The 25,727-nt window shown below is 36.9% G+C and overlaps 1 protein-coding gene across 1 annotated transcript in view; it reads left to right on the top strand.

Moving 5' to 3' along the window:
• The window catches only part of soga1 (suppressor of glucose, autophagy associated 1), a 108,182-nt gene that overhangs the window by 29,307 nt on the left and 53,148 nt on the right, over positions 1-25,727 (top strand). Inside the window, exon 4 of the mRNA XM_033968835.2 lies at positions 3,409-3,558. Within this exon, the coding sequence (XP_033824726.1) occupies positions 3,409-3,558 (150 nt within the window). The remainder of the gene's footprint in view (positions 1-3,408; positions 3,559-25,727) is intronic.

Below are 25,727 nucleotides of genomic sequence, written 5' to 3'. Positions count from 1 at the left end.
ATTTCTCTAGAGTCGTTTTACATTGTATCCCACTCTTCAGATCTGATCTGTAACTCGTCGACTCATCACGATTATTCCAATAAATCACTGCAGCCATATAGTAACAATACCAGGGCCTATTCCCAAGACAGTTAAAGTGCCTTGCCCAGCGCCATCCTGAACTAAAGTAAAGCTAAGTTGCAGGTTATACAGCTCATCCATCTAAGCTATTGCAGCCCATACAAAAAAGTAGATCCCAAGCTCTGAAATGAAATGCTGCTTTTATAAACTATTTGTTCGCTGCAGGGCCCTCCTATTTCTTCTTTCATTGCGGTCATTTTAAACTCCTCCATCTGCCTCGTGTCTGTGAGAAAAGCTCTATTTGGTTCACATGAAGGAATGTAAGGCCATTCAACGTCTACCCGGAAACTATAGGGATTAATTAGTATTCCGGCAAGCCAGTGCCCAAAATACATGCGCAAGACAAAGAGAGTGTCAGCAATCAACACCACAGAATTGCGTGCGGCAGAATACAGCACTCAATCTCAAGTGAAAGCAGGATCTGTTTGAGTTTTGACCCTATGAGGCCCCCGTAGTTTAGACCTAACAGTAATAATAATTGGGTAACATTAGTATATCATATCATAATGGTGTTTTTCAAGTTTTCAGTAGAGGACGCAAGGACTTTTCCTCTTCTGGTACATTGATTGATATATTGATTGTAAGTAGAGCTGCATCTTAGCATTTTGAGCACTGGATTGATCAAAATGAGTCTGGTGAAGGTGTGTGGCCTTTAAAATCATTGATGAAAACTTCAATCATCTTATGTGGAACAGAGGGTTTGAAGTTGTTGAAAGTCATCAAAGTCATACCCGATATGTCTGAAATAAAACACAACTTTGGGTACATTTGGTAAATATAAATTATAAAATGTCCATATATTTGAAAAAAGTTATCTTAGCATAATATGGAACCTTTAAAAAACACTGATACCTCTTTCAAGGCGTTGCATGTTAGATTAGAAAGAGTCCACACATAGAAATAGTTTAGGAATGAAAGGGAGCGAGGGGCGTGTGGGCCGAACACTGGTGCATTGTGGGTAACTGCCTGCGAACTGGCATGGCTTCAAACTTAGACAACAGTATGCACAGTTAGACTCTAGAACACACTTTACACAGGGACACAAACGGACAATTATAACTAGAGCTGTAACAAGGCTGTTAGAAATGAATAATGACACAACAATCAGGCTCTGAGTAATCACACAAGGATTAGTTATTCTTAGCTATTAAAGCGCTTTCTTTGATTAAAATATCGTTGTGTCGAAACTAATTAGAACTAATTTGCATTTCATAATTTTGGTTTGTGATTAGTTCCCGTGAAAAAGATCAAACATATGGATTTGTTGTGGAGCCATAGCCACTAATGTGAATTCATAATTTCATGGATAGTTTTTTTTCTTCGCTGGTTTTGTCATACATTGGTGGACAGTTGTAAGTAGGATTTTTGACAACCAATTTTTGTCGTCTTTTTGCAGTTTTTTTTTTCTGTTTTAGTCTAGCGTTGACTAAAATATAAAGCCAATTTTCAACTGTTCCGTGAGAAGTTTTAATTAGATGATCATGACTTTAATATCAAAATATCAACAAAAACATCATATTATTTTAGTCTAGTCATTACTGGTCACACTTGGTTTAGTTGGATTTAGTTTTAGCTTGCAAAAATTAGACATTTATCACGAAATATTTTAGTTGACGAACCTGACACTGGCGAAGTTGGTGTCGCATATGCCTTGACTTTCAGAGATGTGGCTGCCATTCTTTGCCAAATGGCCAGTCGAACAAATAATAGTTATCATACAGTACACTACATAACAGTAGAAGTTAGTATTGTAGCTTTTAGGTCTACAAGATGAATCGCAATTGAATCAAAATCACAATTTGAATGGGCACAATTAGCAAATCTCAAAGGCTACCATGGTTTCCTCTACAAACAACAAAATATAATAACTCATTCTGCGTACAAACTGCTAACACTGTAGTTTTGATTGATACGAACATGTTCTGAAATGTGATTCTTGCATTAGTTTGTCAGTTCGTATTTCAGTCTTTTTGTCAGTTCTTCTGGATGTGTTTAAAATGTGACTTTGAACAGAGTCGTGCTAGAAAACATAACCACAATCGCAACCACAATGCTTGTCAGAAAATCCGCAAGTAGACATTTTTCGTGCAGGCCTAGTAGCTGCTATAACCATCATAGTGTATAATCTTTCTTCGCTCCACTACATCCAATACCTTTTGACATTGAAATTCAAGGTGACTTATAGAAAGCTCATTTTGTTAATTATATTCAGGCAATATTTGATCCAACCTCCCAGTCTGTGTCTTGCTTCTAGCTGAGAAATCCTGCTGTCAAACTCTATACATAAATTATCAGTTTGTTTTTGTGGCTTGGCACACATTTTGGATTATTTTCATCTCGATCCCAGCCTTACCTGAACATACGGCGCAAGTTATAAAGCAGTTTGAAAGGTGTTCCCGTCAGTGCTGGTTTAAAAAAAGAATTTGTTTAGAGCCAGATTCTCATAACTCCATATAGATGTGTGTGCTACGCTTAAGATGAGACGATGTATTTGCAGTAACGATAGCAGACAGTTGTGTAATGGTTTCACTTTGATTATATAAGATGACTATTAGATGGCAATGCAGATTCTTCATACTCTGCAAGGGTTCGATCCCAGGTTTGAATACAGTAATTCAGTCCTTGGGTGAGACATTTATTTTTTAAGTATGTTGAAATGCGGTGTGTGAGTGATTTGTGGTCAGTGGCTTCAGGTTACCCCAGGCCAGCTGTGGCTACAAAACAGTTTACGGCCAAGTATATGGGTATTAATTAGATGCTTGAAACTCTTAAGCTACCTTGAGCATATGGAGTGCTTATAAATCCCACATATACACTGAAATGCATTGGATCCAGTTTAGAATACCATTAGTAATGTTATTATACAACACAATCGACTGATATGAAGATAGATTATTTGGTTAAACAATGATTGACAAGGTCACAACAGTCGAATGAACTAACAAATAAAACATTTTGAGAACATTACATGATTAAAATTTAGTCTACACCGCCAAAAAAGTAAACTACACGTACAATGCAATGCTTTTTATCTGTCTGTTTCAGTAAGTAAAGTGAATAGTTTTCCTATGCGTACTCCTCCAAAGGCTCATGGTTGTCACGGCAATTGTGAATAAACCAACTATAAATTCATTATCTCTCCAAACCGTGAACAGAAACTTAAAGCAAAATCCTGAATAAACCCACACGCTGTCCTCGTCTTGTTGTGGTAGGATTGCATACAGTATTCAAAGCTAAAGAGTGTTTGATTTGAGTTCTAACGCATGTTTTGCTATCTGCTCTTTTCAGGTGGCGAAGGACGTCTCAATCCGCTTACACAGCCAGCTGGAGGGGGGAGAGAAGAAACGCACTCGGCTCGAAGAGGAGAACGAGGAGCTGAGGAACAAGCTGCAGGATCTAGAGGTGGCCAAACAGGTGCTGCAGCAGGAGATCGACAAGGTAACATATAACGCTAAAGCTAATGCTAATATCATAACACTGTTTAGAAGGTGCGTTGGTGGAGAGGCTAGCGCGTGGAGGTTGTTGTCGGGCATTGCTTTCAAAATATGAATAAATTGACATGGTAAATGCTAATGCTAATGCTAATAACATATCGCTGGTTTGAAGTTCCGTGGGTGGGAAGGTGGTGGATGTTGTTGTTGAGCGTTGCTTTCAAAATATGAATATGATCAGTCAGTCCTAGTGGGTCAGATTGTTAAAAAAACGGGACTGTTGCCATAGTGACAAAAAAAAGTGGGAAAAAGTTCGTTGTTGCATATAACAGGAAGCTGAAAGCAATGAACAGGCAAATGCTTTAGCTCTTGACTCCATCTAGTGATACAATGTGGCATAAACCGGGATTAAATTGATTATTTTCCGTTTTTTTATTAGATTGTGTTACACTACATATCTAAGTAGCAAAGTAAACAATCTCTTTTTTAAAATTATTATTATATTTACTTCATAGAGGTGGCCAAACAAGTGCTGCAGCAGGAGATCGACATGATAACGGCTAATGCTAATATCATAACGCTGGTTTGAAAGTGCATGGGCAGAACGGTTGGCTCGTGGATGTTTTTGTTGCGTTTTGCTTTCAAAATATGCATAGTAGTCTCAGAGGGGGTTTCAGAATGATGAAAAATGAGATCACTGCAAGCAGAAGCCAGTAAATGTAGTTTAGTTTTTTGAATGCAACGTGCATACATCGCGCTAGCAAGGCAATTTGTAAATGCTAGGTTCTCTAATACAAATATATAGACTGCAAAAGTTACCGTAAAAAAATTAGCCTCTTGCTCACTTAAATTCATGTACAATATTTTCTATACATCATGTTGTATTTTGAAATGGCTGTGTAATATTTGACTTTGTGCACCTTTTAAACCAAACTCATACTTTAATTCACTATATTTTGCCACAGCTTTTTGTATTGTATTAATCACTGTCACTTTTATTCAGAAATCGGCTGTTGTTCTCTTTAGTATTCCTCTGCTATTTCGCTGCTTTTGTGTTGTGCCTGTTTACCATGTGGTCCTCGTGGTCCTGTTAGGAAATCGTTGTTTGTCTGTAGGCCTTTTCCTGTGCTCTCATCTCTTTGCCACTTTCGCTTCACCGTGGGACTCCCAAGCTGTAGTCGGTGCCAATAACACTCCACAATGAAAAAAAAAAAACAATTTGAGAAAGCAAGATGACTTTGCACTTCAGAAATTGAACAAGGAGCAGATTGGCAGTGATTCTTGTCTTCTGAAGGAATCAAAAAATACATTTTAGCTTTTTTGGATGGTCTCCACGTGGAAAGGTGGGCAGCTGGTCTCGCCCTTGGCCCATAAAGAGACTCCAAAAGTGGGATTGATTTGGATGGATGGATGGGTCATTGGCAAGTGGTTTGGATCTTTCTATGTGGATTATGGAGAGAGTGGTAACAAAATAACTATTTTTTCTTCCAGATTTTTGACTGAATTGGCAGTGCTTTGGACGTATTTGGATGTATGTGTTTACAAATTCATCTTGATATGTTCCAAGCATTAATGAATTATTGGTAATTGTGGTTTTAGTTGCATGAATCCACAATGAATTATGAATTATGCAGCAAAATGTTTCTTCATATGGACAACTTTTTAATTTACGACATGATTTAAAGTGATTCGTTTTGAGAAAGTTTTGTTTTTTGTTTGTTTTCGGAAATGAATGAATAATTACTGTAGTGTAGAGCTTTGAGAGGCTTTGAAAAAGCGCATTACAAGTGTAAGCCATTATTATTATTATCTCAAGCAAGGGATATTTTTGGTTTAAACATCAGGGATTATGTAAAATTTCTGTTTGCGCAAAAATCTAGGGGGTCATGTTTTTAAGTTCATACACTGCAAATTAACAGTACCAACAAAGTTTAATATGTTATGTATATAAAATCCTGATCATATTTTGAAGGAAAAAAAAGCTCAAAGAAAACGGTGACTCAAAAAACTTAACTTGGACCCCTATGAAACCACTGAACTCTAGTACTTTGCTTTGAATACACACTCCGTTTTCTCCTGATCATTACTTTCACGTCTGAATCTTTCTCCATTCTCAAGCATCAATACATTCCAAGGTTCAGATTTCATTAATAACAAAGCACTACAACAAATTCAACTACTTAAGTTGCCATAAAATGTACTACTTTAGAAAATAAGCTATCACAAACATCGAGGCGTAGATTGACCGCTAAGTGTGAGTTTTCAGGCCTCTTGGATTCATGTGTTTGTGCAGAGAGAGTGGTTTATTGATTGAGTTCACACAGCGAGCTTCTGTCTGGTCCATATCAATGTTCTTTTAAGACACAAAAATCCACCAACACTGCTCTTCAACTCAGCTCTCAGGTCAGATAGCGAGAGTGAAAATTGAATAACCATAAGTTGATAATGAATTTGCAGTTGAAGTGATTTGTTTTTGGTCAAATCTGAACCTTGGATTGTGTTGGTTTTGAGAATAGAGAGAGAGAGATTCAGACTTCAATGTAATGATCAGAGGAGAATGCAAAGCTACTCAAATCAAAGCACTATACTTCAGTGGTTCCACAGGGCTCCAAGTCAAGTTTTTGAGTCAATAATAATGTTTTCTTATAGCTTTTTTTTCTTTTTTTCTTCAAAATATGACCAGCGTTTTATATAAATAAGTAAGGGTAGGATGAGACCAAATGTTTACAAGACAAGACATGAGTTTTTGAAATAATTTACTAGGTTGTACACCACACTGGTTTCAGATGACGATGCGTTCTATAGGCCAATAATATTTAATGCAGATTGGGGCAGCTAAAATGAATACTGTGAAAATGCTGATTTTTGTTGTACAAGATTTTAATGGGTCTAGTCACTAATAGAAATGATCAGGTTCAATGTTTGTGAATTTACCTTTTAGATATTTCATGGCAAAGCACAGCGTAATCAATAGGAAAAAAAACCAAAAAAACAAACTGTGTCTTGCCTCCATCTGAGAGTACAACATAATCACATTCTTGAATTTGAAAACCACCAATATTGTAAGTATTTTTTTGCAGAATCAACAAGCGAAGCACTAAACTCAGATAAAAGAAGTTGTATTTTCTTCTGACTGATACGAGAATTTTTGAGAAGATGCTACAAATTAGTGGCTGTGGTTGGATCGCCTCAAGTTAAGATGGAGGTTTGTCACAGTCTGTGGTCCCACACCTATGGTTCTAGACCCTTGTGGATTCAAAACAGCATGTAGGAGGCTTTTTAGGCAATACTAGACCTGGTTTTGGAGGTTTTAGTAGTAGCACTATTACTGAACATGAATGCATTTACTTTGAGTCAAGTTATATCTTTTTACTTGTTTGTAAATGTTTGTGTATTCATCTAGCTGACTGTACATGACCAAACTTGACAGTGTGCGTGTAATTACATTTTTCAAACAAAGGCAAAAACAATAATAATACAAGAGACAATTATAGACTTAATTTGCCCTCTGACTGTGAGACACACAAAATCACTCTCTGCAGATAGCAAACGACTGAGGAGTCACTGCAGGAGAAATAAGTCTCTAATTTGGAACATAAACTAATATACAATTGTTGTTTCTTATAATTAGTTTTTGTTGCGGGGGCAAAAGGCGTAAATATCATTTTGAAAAACACGTTACTCTCATATTTGAGTGATTATTGAAATAAGTTGTACATTTCTTCTGCCATTATTCATTTGCTATTTCGTAATAAAATAATATTGTCTTGAAGCTATTGCATTGACCGTATTTTCCGGACTATAAGTTGTACTTTTTTTCATAGTTTGTCTGGGGTTCGACTTATACTCAGTTGTGACTTATATGTAAAATTATTAAAATATATAATTTCACATCTTTGTTATTGCCCCACTGACAACTACACGAGGGAGAAAGAATTCAATGGATTTAGTGATTTGGAGTGAGATCGAAGTAAACCTGTTGTTTTTTATGCTTTAATTATCTGATTTACTGTTAATATCTTACGTTAACAAACCAGACACATATTCAGTACGCTGTCTATGCTTCATGTAGCTGAATAAATATAAATGTGTTATGTTAGCGTGCAGTACTGCTATTCAGCCTGTTGTTCTCTATTTTATTGTTTTTGTCACAACTTGCCTTTAAAGATAAAATGTCTGTTCTTGGTCTCAGATTTTGTAAAATAAATTTCCCCCAAAAATGTGACTTATAGTCCAGCGCGACTTATATATGTTTTTTCTTCATTATTATGCTTTTTTTTTTGCTGGTGCGACTTATACTCCGGAGCGACGTATAGTTCAGAAAATACGGTATATAGTTTCTAAGTGATGATGTCACTTCCAGGTCCAAGCAGGAACTTCACAGCTGATTTCTAGCTTTGCTTTTGTTCCTTATTTGTCAAACATGAGACAGTTAAAAGCGTATGTTTAACCACAAATTGTATCAGATATGTAAATAATAAAGTCAATATCTAGTGTAACATATATATTCCACTACCTCAGCCTTCCTTGTACATTCTGTCACAGTTAACCATAACCATAGATAAACGCTTATAACCGTGTCAGCTTTAAACAACTGCAACCTCTTTCTACTGTGAGACGTGTTGTCGCTAAAAATAGGATTTGGATTTGAACTACCAAATTTCCAGTTATAGGGCAACTACTCTACCACCTAAGCCACTGACACCTCAGCTATATGTTTGTGTATTATAGGGATGGGTGAACTGATGGGTTCCAATATCAGACATGGAGGTTTCTGCAGATATAGGTGTGAAACTGTCCAATGTTTGACACCAATATATTTTTGCAAAAGTGAAATTGTTATATTTACTTCCACTTAATATACATTCGTAGCACTTACTATAGATTTTAAAAGATAAATATCAGTATCGGCAAATATTATTTTTACAGTTATTGCCCACAGCAAAAAATCCATATGAGACCCTCCCTAGTTTATTACAACTCTACTGTAGTCATTTGTGTATTCACCATCGACCATCTCAGCACAAGTGGCCTTGTTATACATGCTTTTTTTCAAAATTCTTCCTCAATATTTGCTGCAGTAATCCTCAGTGGTAATGCAGACACTGTTTACATTGTATTTCACTTGCTGTTTGTAGGTCCATTAATTTCCCCATAGAGGAAACACAGCACATATATCCACTGTTTAAGCCCTGTGGATAACGGCTTGGACCACACAATTAAGAAGAAGAGTAATTAACACTGAAGAAGACGTCTGAATACACTTTGTCTTGTATATCTTGTTCCTAGGTTTTTACTTCATTATACAACATGGCTACAGAAGATGCCTGTATAAGGATTTTCTCTTTATTATTGCTTTATTATGACCGCACGTGTCCATTTTGTTACCTTCTAAAAGTGATCGCTTTCACCAGAGATATTTGACCTGGAGGAGACAAGGTCGTAATGAATGAAGAACAGAATGAGAAAAGGGATGGAAAAAGTGAAGTAAAAAATAAGTAGGAAAAAAAAAATCAGCAAAACAACAAAAAACTTATATTTAATTTGTTGTTGTATTGTCTGATATGAAAATTGTGATTTAAATATTGTTGATTATATATTGCCTACTTGGCTTAAACACGGCAGGGACTTATTTTTTTTTGGCTTCAATTTCATTTTTGGTTCAGAAAGGAGCTGTAGCGGTCACTGGCACAACACAGAAAATGAATGATGATATGAAAACATGCCATGATTTTGTTTTTAATAATTTATTTATTTACTTACATTTTATTCGACCAGGAATGTCAATTTACTCACTTACAATGGAAAGAATTCATATGAATACATGAAATTTAAAAGGCACATTTTGGTGGACAACGTGATAATGCCAAACACAAGCAAAATATTATGTTACTCATGGATACATTACTGTTTGTTTGTTTTTTTAGTATTATTTTATTAATAGTATTTTTGATTATTTTTTTCAAATGTCAAATTTGAATGTGGAGTATATTGTACTTTTTATGAAAACAGCCAAAAAGCTAGAAAAACTGACTGAAATTCACTGGCTCTAATTCCCTTTACATTTGAAAGCTGTCACCCCTCTCTCCGTAAACGCTGCTGTCAGGCTACAAATTCGCCCCTGTAAGTGCTAGACTCGACGAGCTTTGACTGTCGAATGCTATGGGTGACGTCACACTCCCTTAGTCCACTTCTTAATATAGTCAGTGGATAAAACTGTAACTTTCAGTATAATCAGGATATATTTCTCAATTTTGTAATTTATTTGACTATACTTTACTATTTAATGTGAATTTTGAACCTCAACTGTGATAGGCGTTCTTTGGCACATTTCTAATTGACACTGAATTGTATATATTGCTAGTAACTCCTTGTCAATCCGCCCCTCCCCTGTACAGTTATTACAACACAAGACGGCTGAACCACCAATCAAACTGGCCGTAAATTGGAACAAAATAGTCCTGTAACACATGTGGAGTGACGTCTCTAACATGGATGCTCTTGTGATGGATTGAATAGTTGACACCAAAGGAAATGAAAACCTTGGGACAACCCACAGAATAATGAGATAGAGACCTTGACCTGTGGAGGGCGCTTTGAATGGGGGGCTGAATAATGGTCTGAGGGCGTCTTCTTAGATGTGGCATTGATGTTAGAATCACAATGGCTGATATAGTGAAATTGATGTATTCTAGTTAATGGGGTTGATAAAAGGGTAAAGAAGACGTATTGTGCTTGTGTCTGCTATATAGTTAGAATTTATGACACCTGTGGAGCATTATGTTATAAACTGGACATTTTAAATCGCAATATTGATCTAAAACGATTTATTAAAAGAAACAAGTCCGCTAACTTCCATGTTAGAAAACTGCGGCGGTCAGTGGGAGATGAGGTCGGCGTAAATGTCATCACAACAAAGAGCCGGCACCTCTGAGTTTTCAAGTTAAAAGCCTTCCTATCTTCTACCTTTTGTTCAGTAGAGATTGGCAATTCCAGGGCTGAAATCATCAAAATGATTCTAGTCAAGGTGTATGGAGTTTAAAAACACAGTGGAGCACTTCCTGTATTACCACATGATGACATCACACCGTGGAACAGAGTGTTTTCTGTTTGAGAGAAGAACTCAGCGTAAATATGCAGGGTTTGTGCGTTTGTGAATGAAACACAACACAACTCCAGGTATGTTTTTGATGAGAAAACATTATAATATAGATCAGAAAATAGCGTAATATGGACTCTTTATCTATTTGTTCATTATGAATTAAGTCTTTGTTCATGCTTTATTAAGATTAATTAAAGTGTAGGACTTATGAAGTGCTACCATTTTGTATAGTTAAAACTGAGCTGAGACAATATGACTAAACAAGGGAAATATTTGGATTTTAATGTTTCCTTTCCTAGTATAAGGAATAAATCAATTTAAACACATAAAACAAATGCAAATTATAACATACCCTCCGCTCACCTCACCTCCTCCTCTCCTCCTCTCCACACCTTTGTTCGTTTGTTCTTTTGTTCAGGTTTTTCGCAGCAGCTGTGGCCACATCGCCTGCAGCCCGGTCTAACCCAACGGGAACCCAAATATATGGTTAGAACAAGGAGGACCGAAATGCTCTGATGAACTAGAATCCTACAGAGACGAAAAGGAGAAAAATGCATAAGGACAAGGATAGTGATTTAGCAACGGGAGACAAAACCAAGGTAGAGGACGTTTGTAAGGACTGTACCACGTGGCTCTTAGCAGGAGGGCGGCAAATAGCAGCTTAAATGCGGGGATAATGGAACACGGCGCAGGCCATTATAGTTTGAATTCAGGAATATTTTATGTAATGCGTTTTTTTTTGTTTTTTTTTAGTAAAATGTCAGATATTAATATGTAACTGTAACCGTTTATTTATTGACAACAAAACACAACACACATGAAGTTTAAGCTAAGGTTAGGTTAGCTTAGGTCAGCCTTTTTACTGTCCCCGTAAGGAAATGTGTCTCTGAATTTGACCCATCTCTAGATCTTGAGGTAGGCTCAGTTAGGACGACCTTAGCTGGACGATTTTACCTATTGTGCATGTGCTCAATTTTGCTTTGGTACGCTAATAAAAGATATATTACAGCACTGAAATTAGCAAAGCACAAACCCATTCTGCACTGGATAAGATTAATTGAATGCAAATGAAGCAGTTATTACTTTAGGTGTGCGCTTGATATCTGGTTAAAAAAAACAATTTCTGCTCGATTTTGGATAATGGCCCCCTTTGTGTTCTCAGTATGGGTCTAATTCTTGTTGAAGGTTGTTCCCGAGGTGTGAGCTGTCCTCATTTCCTATGAGGCGAGATAAGGTCAAACTGTCTGAAGTGACACATATACAGCTGAAAGTGGGATACAGGCATGTGGCTACATCGGTGGTGTAAAGAGTAAGCTAGCATTTTATTGGGAAAAATCGAAAAAAAAAAAAGAGGAAATTTTGAAAGGATTGGAAAATTGTCAAGACATGATTGTGCGTGTAATTGTGCAAGTTAGCAATACAGTTAACATACAGCTGTGTAGATAATTTTGTCATAAGGTTGAGCAAATTCATAGTTTTTTGTTGTTGTTGTTTTGATGTTGAAAGATTTTGACTCAGTTAGCTTTGTCCACATGCTACACTAGTGTTATGGCTAATGCTACTGCTAGCGGCTTGCGCTTTTGGAAATTCCACAGCTTAATTGCAGGCTTGAGAGATGTTTGTACAATGAAGCAGATTAAGTACTTTTTTCTGTCTCTCTGTTCTCCATATACTCAAAACATCTCTTATTTCATAGGCCAAAGCTCAACAGATGCTATAGACCTACATATTTTTCATAACATAAGCTATAAGAAACTGAAAGACTCACATGAATTAGCTTACACGCAGTCTTCAATGTGCTTGGTAACGATATCTAACTATATCTTTGCCCCATGTGCAAAATAACAACAATACGCCCATTGGAAAACCTCACTATTTGCTGACCAAGCCTGCCTTTTCTTACAATGCAGTTCACATGCACTTAACCCCTCCCTCGCCTCAATGTTATTTCTATAGGAAGCCGGTCCGCTCTTCCTGCCATTGTTGCAGCTGTCTTGTGGAGAGAATGCGTAACATGAGCAGTTATTGGGCGTCTCCATACTAACTTTTATTATGTGTTGACTCCTGCCAGAAAAAACTCCGGTTCGACGCATGGCACCGGGCTAGGTTTTGACACAGTTTTAGAGGTGAGAATGTAGACAGGGCTATAATGAGCAATGGTCTTTGTGCAAACTGTTTAAACTGTATAAATAACTTAAAGGACAAATATTATGCATTGTTTGTAGTTACTGACCTTTAAACATGCCCTTGAGTACTTTTGCTTTGGCATTTCATGTTTCAGACCTTTCAAAATTTCAATCTAGACACTTTCAATAGACACCTTGTTCCTACACATTACTTGTAGCAGTAACACATGCTAACAGAAACATGCTGTTCTAATGAATATGATTTGTCATCAGAAATGTGTCAAAAGAGTCTGGTGATGACACACAGGAGACTCCGGACTTTTGCCTATGATGTAACAATACTGGGAAATTCAAAATTTCATGTTTTTAAGGGGTCAGAGGGAGTGGACTTACTAAACAGGATTAAGAAAACATTCCGATTCTTGTTATATGGAACATTTTGAGGACTTTTCCGCGTTATAAAGATATAATATTTTGTTTTAAATTGTTAATCGCTGCGGCAACAGTCTTAATTTTTCATCATTCTGATCTCAATGAATATTTTAGAATAAAAGTAGCGGGAACCCCTTTACAGTTTTGCAATAATTATGAAGTAAATATTGTGATTAAATTATAAAGTACTGATGTATTTATGGTGCTACAAAATAGACTTATAAGTTTTATCCATATTCTCCAGTTAAAGAAAAAATAGAAATAAAGTAATGTGACTGAAAAATAGTACTATAACAGTATGATAATGATTTTTGATAAATTATCTGTCTTGGAGTGCAGATATTTTCACATACTTCAGTTTTAAAATTTTCCATTGACCAATATCCAACACACATGGTTCTTGCTAAGGTACTTGTAGCCTGCCTGATTTGAAGTCCGTTAGATACCACCTGCTCCTCTCCTCTCGTCTGGCCTCTTTGCACCTCTAGAGTAAATCTTGTTCAAGTCAGATTCCTGATTCTTTTTCAAGTGTTTTTTTTTTTGTTTTTTTTTTCCGTGTCTGCAGCAGTCTTCGTTCTGTGACCCAGATACTACCGAGGTACAAACTGGGGTCTTCTCTCAACTTAGTGACCTATTTAACAACCATTAGCAAGTAAGCAGCTAGCAGAAAGCCTTTCAGACCATTTTAGTAGGAAATTGATTTAGTTCATGATAAATTGAATGTAGAACTAGTCTGACATCCTTGGCAAATAAGTGAACCAAAGGAAAAAAGGAAAGTAGGTTTGGTGTATTAACTATATCTATCCATTTGGTTTATTGGGTTAGAACAAACTCGTCCAGGAAGAGCAACGTGATGTACTTTGTTAAAAGATGTTTGTTAAAAGTGCTGTACCTGATTTTGACTGTCTTCAGAACGCAAGAAACCACTGCCAACTAATTTTAAACAGTTTGCAGTGGTCCAAAGTTATTCAGAGTGACGTAATTATGAGTGGAGTTTTGCTGTGATGCTAAAGCTAACACGAAATAGCATACGCGCACTTCCTGATTATTGGACTATTATTGGAAGTGCTATCTAATTAGATGCAGATAATAAACAGCTGATTTATTTTAACCTTAAGAGCTTCTTGTACAAAATATCTATACAAATTACGCTCAGATGCATGGGGAAATACAGGTATAGGCTTTAAGAATATCAAATATCAAATGTCACAGTTCATAATTTATAATGTTTGTACCAACATGGTTCAGGGTAATAGAGTTGTACGTTCTGCTTCCACTTCTCACATCCTTTCTCTGTTACTTAGGGCCTCAGTTTTCAACCCAGGAGCTAAACTACGAGTATAAACTGAAAAATAACAAGCGCAATTTGTGGGTGTGTTGTGTGATTTACCAGCGGGCAGGAAGTGCACATATTATTTCTGCAGCAAAACTGATATGTAAATGAGAGAATGGAGCGAGTGTAAAAGTCTGTGCCTCTGCTCCTATGGGCTATTGAACTGAAAGTGTTATTGCAAATTAACTTTTGTCCCACATTTAATCGAGGACCGTCCCGTTAAAACAGTAGGTAAGCGTTATCATTTTCGCTTCGGTCTCAAACGCGTGATCACGGAAATATGTGGACGATACACCTGTGTCATCAGAACGGTCCAGAGACAGGACACACATCATGCCTCATCTAGGATCTCTGTACGTGGTGACTGGACCCCACAGTGTCCACTTTAAGACGTGGGACAGTCTTTAGGACATGGCACAAACTGGGTATAAGCCCTGTTTGATGGACAGCTGCTGTGGAATGCTCTGGTTCATTGGAAAACTTGTGGAAGCTAAAGTGTTGCAGATAAAGAGTTTATATTTTATTGCAGAGTTTGAAAACCTGCTTTTATCTTCTCTGTCCTTGTTGGTCTTTTTGAAGCATTTAAAATCAATATTAAATGTACTATCTGTGCACAAATTGCAGCAGCTAGTCTGTGTTTAAAGGTTGCACCTCTGTCAGTTTTTGCTCTGATAGTTGTAAAAAAATCTGACAGCATGATCAAATAAAGAAGCACATTGGTCATCTATCATTCTGAACAAAATCACATTTCCTTCAGCTCATTGATTCTTCAAAAATCTGCGACTTTTTCCATCCCCTGTGGTGTTTGTTTCCTTTTTTCCCCTGTAATCAGCCATATTTGTTTTGCGTTTTGAGATTCAGCAGTGACCAGACACACATATTCATAAAGTATTGAAGAGGTGCATATTCTGGCTCCCGAGCAAAAGCAATATGACATGGTCCAGTCCCATTTGACACTATTGCCCCTATATATTGCGTGCTCACATTCCCTTGTGTGCTTTGCTCTCATATCCACTACATGTTGCCAGGGTCAGAACCTTCACAACAAGGGCAGTTCTGACAGCTTTATATTGACTTGTACACAGGGCCCTAACTCACCCGAGACTCACCTGACAACACTGAGATAGGTGTCCTGTGCTTGGGTAGGATCCGGGCTCGGATGTCTACGGAGCGATAGTTTTTTTCTTTGGTATGAGGTAACAATGAGCGTGCTTAGGTGTAGGGTTACTGCGGTGGCTTCAGGGAGAAAACTTAGAAAGCGGATGATAAAGAGGATGAGAGGATTGTTTGAGATGATTGTTCAAATGTAGACTTTGCAAAGACTGGGCTGTGATGGTAAAAATTGAATTGTGATCTCAGCCTTTTGATTATGAAATTGCTGTAGATCTAGGTTTCAAAAACTAGACACTTTCCCCTCCCACTATTCCCGTTGGCCCGTAAATGTCATGATCTAAGTGAGTTTAACCAATCACAGTGCACTCTCAAGAGCTGGAGATGACTTGAGTTAGCTCTTAAAGGCAAGACAAAGATACTAAATCTACACGAATTGTGATAAAACCAAAATTCTGATCTGGTTTTTGACATATCACCCACTCCTAGTCTGTACTTACTATGGACATTTCGTAATTATAATGATATTGACACAATCCATAAACAATATTAAATAGAAATAATTGCATTTTGCACCATACAAATTCTAAGTCATTATATTTTTTGTTTCATATGGATTTAGCAATTGCATCGGACAAACCAGATGCATTGATTTGTTGTTTTGGAAAAAAGTTCTAATTTTAAACATCCGTCCAGCTTTGATGACTGTTAGATCTAAACAGTAAAAATCACCATATTAACAAGAATATATAGCAAGATTTATGTGCAAATTACATTTCATTTGTGACATCTGACAAACTTAAACAGATTAGACATGGGACTTTCAGCTCTTTTATGGGATTCGAATCTTTTTAGATCCGTTCATTTCAAAGAGCCGTTCAAAAGACTGGCTCTTTTACTATTTATTTATATGACAGAAACCAATATGAGAACTCATTTTATGCAAACTAATCACAGAGAGAAACGACCAAGGCTTGAATGTGTTTAAAATAGTTCAAAATGAGAGTGGCCGTGTGTTTACCCTTCCAAATTATGCATAATCTAAGTTAAACATTGCGCTACAATAATAATAATAATTTAAAAACTAACTGTTAATATGATGCCAAATTTGTGTTTTTGTTCACAAATCTCTCACTCATGTTGCCTGCTCTGCTTTTGTACTGATCCTTGTGATGGTCCTGTGTTAACCAGTGTAAAAATGCACGCAAATTAGAAAGAAAAAGATGCGGCCCCAGATCCAGCTGTTCACGTTAAGGAACCGTTGAAAAGAGCCGACGTCACATCACTAAAACAGATGTTATTGGAACGTTAACCACGCAATGTGTTCAGTGAGTGTTCACAGTTGTGGTTTATTATTTATTACTTTGAAGTTATTTTTATTGTCAACATGCTAACAAGCCAAAGAAGTGTTGTAGGTTTGCTGCACCGTGCCCTTTAGCCAGTATGAACTCCCAGAAAAAGGGCATTAACTTTCTAACAATCACCGGTATTCAGTCTTTACTATTGTCCTCACTCCAGGGCAAACAGATCCAATACCAAGGTCAAAAGAAAGAGAAAAGAGAAAGAAAAAGAAAAAGCGTACTACTGACCTACTATAAAAATGTGAGTAAAATTACGTTGTTATGTTATTGTCAAACTTTTCAGGCTGTGACCTTCAAAATAACCTTGCAAAGTGAATACATTTGTAATAAACTGACAAAATAAAACTGGATTTATAATGTTTTTTCTATTTGGAATTTGACACAAATTCAATACAGCTTTAAATTATGAAACATGTTTTGACATCCTCCAGCCTTTTTTGATTTTTTAAAATCTTTTTAGTGTCTGCCTACGTCTTTTGAATTATGAGAAGTCTTCAAAATGTCACATAGAAGAGGAAACTGAAATCTATGAATACCAGCATATTTCCAAAATGTGTCCATGAATTCTTATATACTCCATATAGTCCAATAATATACTTAATAATGAAGACTAGTTGTATGTGTCCCCTGTCCCGCCCATTCGTCCTTGGGGCTAATATTAGAGTTATAGTGGTTGTTGAGTATTGCAGAGGAGCACTGGGAGTAGGGGGTACACAGTGGAGAGGGGGTGGGGTGGGGTGGGGGTCTGGTTGCCAAGGTAATTTCATGGCTGAGTAACGGGAACATGACATGACAGAGAGAGAGAGGGAGGATAAATTACTGATAAGAGGGAAGAATGATCGTGCTTTTGGGAAATTGATGGAAAATGTATGCACCGATAATATTGATATGATGTGAATGCTAATATGATATTTGACAGTATTACATATTGCATGAAAGTCAATGTAGTGTAGATATGTGGTGTTTATTAGCTCAAGGCAAGGTGTAAAAAAGTTGTACACTCAAAGATTATAATTGGATAGATTAGCTCTTAGGGTTAAAATGAGATTCTGCATTTAATTATAAAGCATTTTTATCATCCACAAACCAGGAAGTAATCATTTCTGGTGTGTTGTTAGCATGCTAGTTGTTATTAGTAAAAATTAAGTTTGGCGCCTTGAACAGTGAGTAATTTACCATCATAATAATACTATACAATATACTTTGGGAGTTGAATATTGTTATATTTAGGGATAGAAAAAGTGCAAATATTGGCCCGATATATCAGCCCACCCATATATCGGGCCAATATTTGCACTTTTTAGCGAATCGACTATCGGCTTTACATTTCCCACATATTCGGATATTTTGTTTTGGTCAACCTACTGCATAAAGAATATGAATCATGCTTTATTTGAACACTTAACTTTGAAGAAGACCCTGGAAAAAAGTGACTACTCTTAAAGGGTTGTGGTAAAAAAAAGGTTTGTGGATGAGTTTTTACTATATTTAAATAACATAATTTGGGAAAAATAATCTAAATCATCCCAAAATATCAGTAGATCTTATAGGCTCTCAGTTACTCTGGATTCTAAACAATTGGTATCAGCATCGTTCATGAAAAAACCCATATTCGTCGCTCTCTAGTTACATTCTTAACGCTACATAATTGCACATAATACCCAATAATCACTCCCTTTATGTTTGGATTAAACGTAGAGGCCTTGTTCACTGACAGATTGCAGATTTAGTGGGCAGCATATGGTCCCATTCTTTTTCAGGTTTTAAACTCAAGTGTCCCCAAATTGTCCCAACATGGACCAAAACAACACCTGCTCCACCTAGAGTTACATTTTAATACTTTAATACTTATTTAAATACTTGTTTCCATGCTAGTAGTATATAACATGTTCACATTTTAAAGTGGAACTAAACGCCTAAACCTTGTCCACAACCACATTACAAATACAGCTGCTGAACTGGGCAGTAGCTGGAGTACGAAAGAAGAGAGTGAGGGAGTGGAGGGGTGGGTCTGAGGGTATCTGATACGGTGTGATTGGTCTAACAGCTGTCCACACGTCAAACTCTGCTGCTGTGGCCAATTGTTTGTAATCAGAAACACCTGGCTATAAGCAGAGCAGTCCTGAGTGATGTCACGTAGTACTTGAAATTGCAGTGGCCTCTGGAGGTAGCACAAAGGTTCAGATTTAACCAGTTTGCACTAAAATTGCTAAAGAGGACAAGGAACGGTAGACAAAGCATAATTCTTTTCCAAATGACTGTGTAGAAAGTCAGTTTGTTGTTATTTTGAGCAACATTTGCAAAGATCATACCCTGTAATTTGTGTGAAAATGTCAAACAAAATTATGCTTTTAGCTTCGGATGTATCATCTTGAAAAGCCTTGTTGCATTTACAAAATTGTCTAAGCCATTTTCAACAAATTGTATAGCTTTAAGGGGTATTAAAAATCATTTCACAAACAAAACCAAGTGACGTCTAATTTTACTCTAAAAGCAAAAGTGGTGAAATTAAAATACATCTTTTTTTCATCGTTTTTGTTTATTTTGTTTATTTCTGTCCCAAGTCAAAAAATCGGGTTAAAATACGCCTCTATTTTTGTAAGAACTAATATTTTAGCTTCATGTTTCTAATTTTTAGGTTGTATCCTTAAATACCATTGTGTATATTATATCGTGTCTATCCAACTATGCTCTTAAAGGTGCACTATGTAACTTTTCTGGTGCAACGTCTGTCATCTGCTTGTTTTCATGGAGAATTAGCCTGAATGTTTCATATTATGGCAATAAACCTATCTATATTGCATTACAACATTGCAGGGGTTTGTTTGGAAAAAAAAACCCAAACAAACTTGAAAAACATGCATTCTTACTGCAAGCACCTTTCCACAGACCTGACCTGTAACTTGTAACACTACAGTTTTACTTTACTTCTGCAATAGTCCTCATATTCAGTTACTGCAGTAGCAATATTTTTAGACTATTGCTGGGTTTCAGATGACATCTCAACTTTCTATAGGCCAGTGTGATTTAATACAGATGGAGATAGACAGAATGAAAACTGTTAAAATGCAGATTTTTGTTATATTATAGTGAGGTCTGGGTCTAGTCACTAATCAAAATGATCAGATTGAACCATTTATTGTATAAAAACGATCCTACCACCCCCACCGCTTGTTTAGCAGAGAGTGGGCAATTAGCAACAGGGTAAATCAAACCTGTTGCTAACGCTAGTGGAAGTACCTTCAAGAAAAAAGGCGCGTGATTTTTCTGTTATTAATGTTAATATCTTGATTTACTGACACAATAGTGAAAAACAAACATCAGGATCATGTAGAGCGGGTTAATATGAATATTTTAAGACCAAAATGACGAGGTTCACTGCAGCAGTTACAGAGAGAGGGGTCAGTTTTTCAATGTGAAGTCAAACCCATGAGCACTTCCTATTTGAAACACGCTGGCTAGCACGTTAGCTATGTCCATTAATATATACAGTGTATGGCTTCAACATATGGATATTTCATGGCAAAGTACAATTTAATCAATAGGGTAAAAGTGTGTCTTGTGTCTGAGAGTATGATCTCACTACATTAGTCGGCCAACTTAAGCTCATAACAAAGCACGCTCTTTAGAGGATTTTGCTATTGTTTGCTCCTATTATACTGTAACTAAAGGACATGCGCGGACAAGATACAACGCACAGAATAGAAAATAGATAGGCAGGCGGTGAAGAGAGGAGGGGAGCGGGGAGTCACATGCAGAGCACATTACAGGTTTACGGCGGTTGAAGTACTGCTATTTGTCACCTGGGACTAAATGGATTTAGGATAATGGTGTCTTTATAGGCCCCGCTGGGAAAGGCTGAAGACATGTTTAAAAGCTTTCACACCTTGTAACATTACCGGGTTTTCTACAAGGTATAGATTATTGGAGCTATTCTGCTGATATAATATCTTTTAATGAATATTGACAGAACATTCAGCATAATACATTCATACATTCTCGAAAGCGAAAGGTATAGTATGTAAATTTCAGGAGGAGGCACATCACCAACATGATTCCATGGAAATAGAAAGTTAAAACCATTCTTTGAAGCATTTTCCATGGAGATACATACTCAAAAGTGCAGTTGTGCGCCTATGACGAGTATTTACACAGATCGGGTGGGTGAATCTTGCCCGTAGACACAACAATAGTATACTCTGTCAGTGGTGGCAGTCAAAAACCCATTCAAGAAGCCACGAAATAGACAAAATGAAACACAATGGAAGGTTAAAGGACAGGTACACTATGCAACTTTTCTGGTAAAGAGTCACCTGATATCTCCTGGCAGAAAAGTTACATAGTCACATAATTCAAGAGCAGGGTGTTAATATTTGTGTTAAACTACAAAAGCAATAAATACAGAAAATTTCAGCCTATACATTAGAGAAAAAAAAGCGCTTATCGCCGCTTAGTCCCCACCCTAAACCGATTTTTCAATTTGGAAAGTGCGAAGCCGTTAAGCCCTCTGTTTCGGGCTCTCTTTAAAAATGTAAGAGTTCAAATCGATGGGCGCACACCACACACATGCACGCACACACAGAGGTAAAGAGGCCTATTACTCAGACTAAAGCACTCCAACGGCCACACAGGGAGATACACTTTAGAGACACTTAATATTTCACCCAAGTCGCTCCAATCTGTTCAAATGTCAAATGAACTCCAAAATAGAACGTCGGTGCTGAGGAATACGACTTATAGTTTGTCAAATGTGCTAAAACCCTAACTTAAACTAATTATTATTATTACATTTTTTGCTGTATATTAAGTTTGATGTAGTTAAATTCATAAAGTAATTGATAGTTGTGTTGAAAGGTCCCAGATTAAGATACTGTCCGCAAGCAAAGAAAAATGTTCTTTTCTATTTCAGTTATCATCATCAGTGGGGATTTAGTCTTGTGTGCATGTTTTAAGTTGAGTTAAATGACCAAGAACGACTCAAGGAGAACATGCAAACTCCAAACCTACAATTTGGGAGTTAGCGAGGCAAGGCAGGTTTATTTGTATAGCACAATTTGCACACACATTCAAAGTGCTGTACAGAATAAGAAAGAGCTTCAAATCATAATACAACAAATCAAAACATAAATAATCACCATAAAATTAACATTAAAAGAGAAGAGTGCAGAATAAACCCCTTTCAGTCAAATGCGCAGCTAAAGCAAATCGTTTTGAGCCTGGATTTAAAATTGAACCCGTTACTTTCTTGCTGAGAGGAAGTTGCACCGACCACGCTAGATATTAAACAATGATTTTGAGTTTCTCCATACAAAATGCCAGCAGAGGGCACTAGACCTACATCTGCTGGTGCACTGAAGATGAAAGTAGTTTGTATCAAGCTAAAAACAATGGTAGGTAGTGTCGAAGTTGCAAAGCTGTTAAGTGGTGGCGATTTCTGTGCTGAAATGATCAAAAAGATATCGGGACTTTAAAAACAGAGTAGTTTCAAGAATTAAAACTTGTTGACATACACCAACAGTGTAACAGTCAATCTAAATGAGCACAGTTTTGTTTAATAGTGTTTGTTCGCGTTAAAATGACCGTACGACATAACAAAGTGGAGCAGTGCATTTTGAGCTTTGGAGATGTAGACGGACTAATAATAAAGGTTAGTCAAACATGTGTGAATGAAACAAAACAGAACTCCAGCTGCGTTTTTAAGGAGGTAACCGCATTATAACATGGCTTCAAGCTCACAACAGTCCATTCTGTGCCATATAGCACCTTTAACCGATGTAAAACTATGATAAGTATTTAACACAGGTACCATCCCACCAAACCAAGTTATAATTAGAAAACATATGAAAACCTGTCACATGCACTTTAAATTCCCTTCCGTGATTCCTCCTTTAATTCCTCCATTGACCTTAACTCCTTATATGAGAGGTGACGGCGGACATATTGGTTTGATTTATGATACGGAGGAGTGCGAATGATAAATGAACTGGCCTACATCCATTGGTATTCTCCATAAACACGGCTCTATCTGACTGCATTACAGAGATGAAGAGGAGTGGACCAGAGCAGCTCGCAGAATCCAAATGAGAGAGAGATACTGGGGGTTCAGTGTGTCAGCTTTGGTTTGGGTGTGGAGGCGAGAAAGGCCAAGAGGGAGTGTGACTGTGGTTAGTGTAAATGGAAGAAGAAAGTGCAAATGATTAGGGAATATGGTGGTCCGATAAACTCAAGCTGCTGGGGAGTACGGAATATAGTCTGTCTTTCAAGGCTGTCCACTTCAGGTACTTGGCACTGGCAACTGGAGGTTAGAAAATGTAATTAGAGGTTAGAAAATGAGGTGAAAATGTGAAGCAATATTGACTACCCTGGTCAAGTAAAGGTCAATAAATACAAATATTTTGGTATCCAGACTTGGCACGATGGGACGAAATTGAAATTTTGTGTGACAATTATCATGGCCAGAATAATTGCAATTAACAATTGTATCACTGTAATTATGAAAGTTGCTGACAGTTTAAAAATGTTGTAGACATGAATATGAATCACTTTATTTAGCATTAATGGTATGAATAAGTTCCATGTTCAAACAATTCTTATAGTACTGTATGCAGTGAAAACAACTATGATTTAGCAGAGAATATTATGGATAAGCAGGGCCGTCGACTGATATTTGGGCCCGGGGCAATAAGCCACACATGGGCCCCCCTCAAAAACAAATTAATAGGAAGAGGCTTCAATTCTGGGCCCCTTTGTCCCGCCCGTCAACTCCCCTGTGGATAAGTCATTTTTTTCTGCACATTCTGGTGATATAATAGTGATTATCTTTGTTGGCGATTATCAAGATTATATAAAAAGTCCCACGAACAATTATTGGCAACTCTTTTTATCACGATAAATGGTTTTATTGTCACGATAATTACTATATCGTTCTATACATGTTAGATGGAACAATATTTTTCGGGGTCACTATTTATCGTGGGGACTTTTTCTTTGTCCTGCTGGGAAATTTTGGGTTATTCTTTGGTGATATGATGAGATTTGACCGTAGAGGGTTGAATTAATAACTTCTATCTCTCATCGTACATGCAAACTAAGTACTACTAAAGTGTTTCATTCAGCTTTTTTTTTTATTGTAGCTCATGCATGTTTTGTTTTTATTTTATTTTTTACAATATTGTAGATAAGAGTTTTTGTGGTTTAAATCTCCTCTTGTGTTTTTGTGTCAGTGGCATAAATTAGTTGCAATATTATCATTTATTGTCTGTGTATACTTCAGCAATATATCACACTTCAAATTGTGTTACTGTGACAGGCCTATCCAGACACCTTGAAGTAGTCACCAATCACCAATTTGATATTTTTCCCAAACCGTGTAGCCCTAGCAACAGCTGTAATATTGATAGTACTTATAATGTTAATGTTTCCCTTAGAATTTCTATCTAGTTACATAAACCAGACTAGAAACCTACACTGTGAAACTAATGTAACTATCAAGTCACATTCTTTGTTTAGGTCTAGTCAAGCGCTCTTCCTTTCCTTGTGCCATTTTTAAACCTCTCCATTACAATAACATTCCAGCTCTCCTCATATTTCCTCCATCTGCCCTTCTCCCCTTCACATTACACTTCCTGTTTGGCCCTGTGACATCATCAGCGCCCGCCCGTCCTCCAGTGTGATGTGGAAGCTGAGACGTGTCTCGAATTTGGCGCTGGTCTCTGCTCCCGTTGTTATGGTTACGGTATGGGGCCCTGAAAGCAGCTGCAGCTCGACCTGAGAGAAGGAGACAGAGGCAGGAGTGGAAACTAAATATTAGGCAGGTTTAGGTATATGCTGGATGATTTTGTAAGGTTTTAGAATTTCATCACTCTGCTTTTTGATCATTTGAACGTCTTTTATGTCAAATGTATTATCTTATTTGTTTGGTTCTTCTTTATTTTCATGATTATTTGCATGATAGAGTCTCAGTGAACGCATCAAAACTGTGAATGGACACATGGAATGCAGCAAATAAGAAAAAAACTCAAAATAGCTCAAAATTTATAGTTTATTTCTATTTATTTTAGATTTCAGATCTTTTTTAAACAGCCACCTTTTGCTTTAACCACTGCTTTGCACTTTTGGCATTTGTTGACCCTGACAAGGCACATCTGTGAAGTAAAGGGTGGATACTTTGGGAATTTGAATATAAAATGTAAAAATATTGAGTTGATTTATTTCTCTTTTGTTTCTTTACTACATCAAATCAAATCAAATCAAACTTTATTTATATAGCACTTTTCATACAAAAAAAAAAGTAACACAAAGTGCTTTACAAACCATTAAAATCAGTCCCACCCACCAAACCCACCCAGCCACCCGACAGCCCAACAACCCAACCCCAACACATCAATAATCATAACCAAACAACCCCCCACCCCAACACACACTCCTACATAATTCCATACGTCATATATTTGATGTCTTTTATATTTGCAAACTATGGGAAGGTTGTCAATTCAAATCCTTATGTATTCTTAAAAACGTGTTAAAATATGCTGGATGTTTTAAAAATGTAAACCAAACCTTAATCTTGGAATCAAATCCTGTTTGTGTGCATTTAAATAGATGTTACTACTTTACCTGGAATGTTACACAGTATGGCATTAAACTTATACACCTCGCATGCATCCGTATACAGTTGGTTTTATCGCTGAAAAAGCAGAATCACCTCTCCAC

Source organism: Periophthalmus magnuspinnatus, chromosome 7 (assembly GCF_009829125.3).
Source record: "Periophthalmus magnuspinnatus isolate fPerMag1 chromosome 7, fPerMag1.2.pri, whole genome shotgun sequence".
NCBI lineage: Eukaryota > Metazoa > Chordata > Actinopteri > Gobiiformes > Gobiidae > Periophthalmus > Periophthalmus magnuspinnatus.
This window is presented reverse-complemented; position numbering and strand designations above follow the sequence as displayed.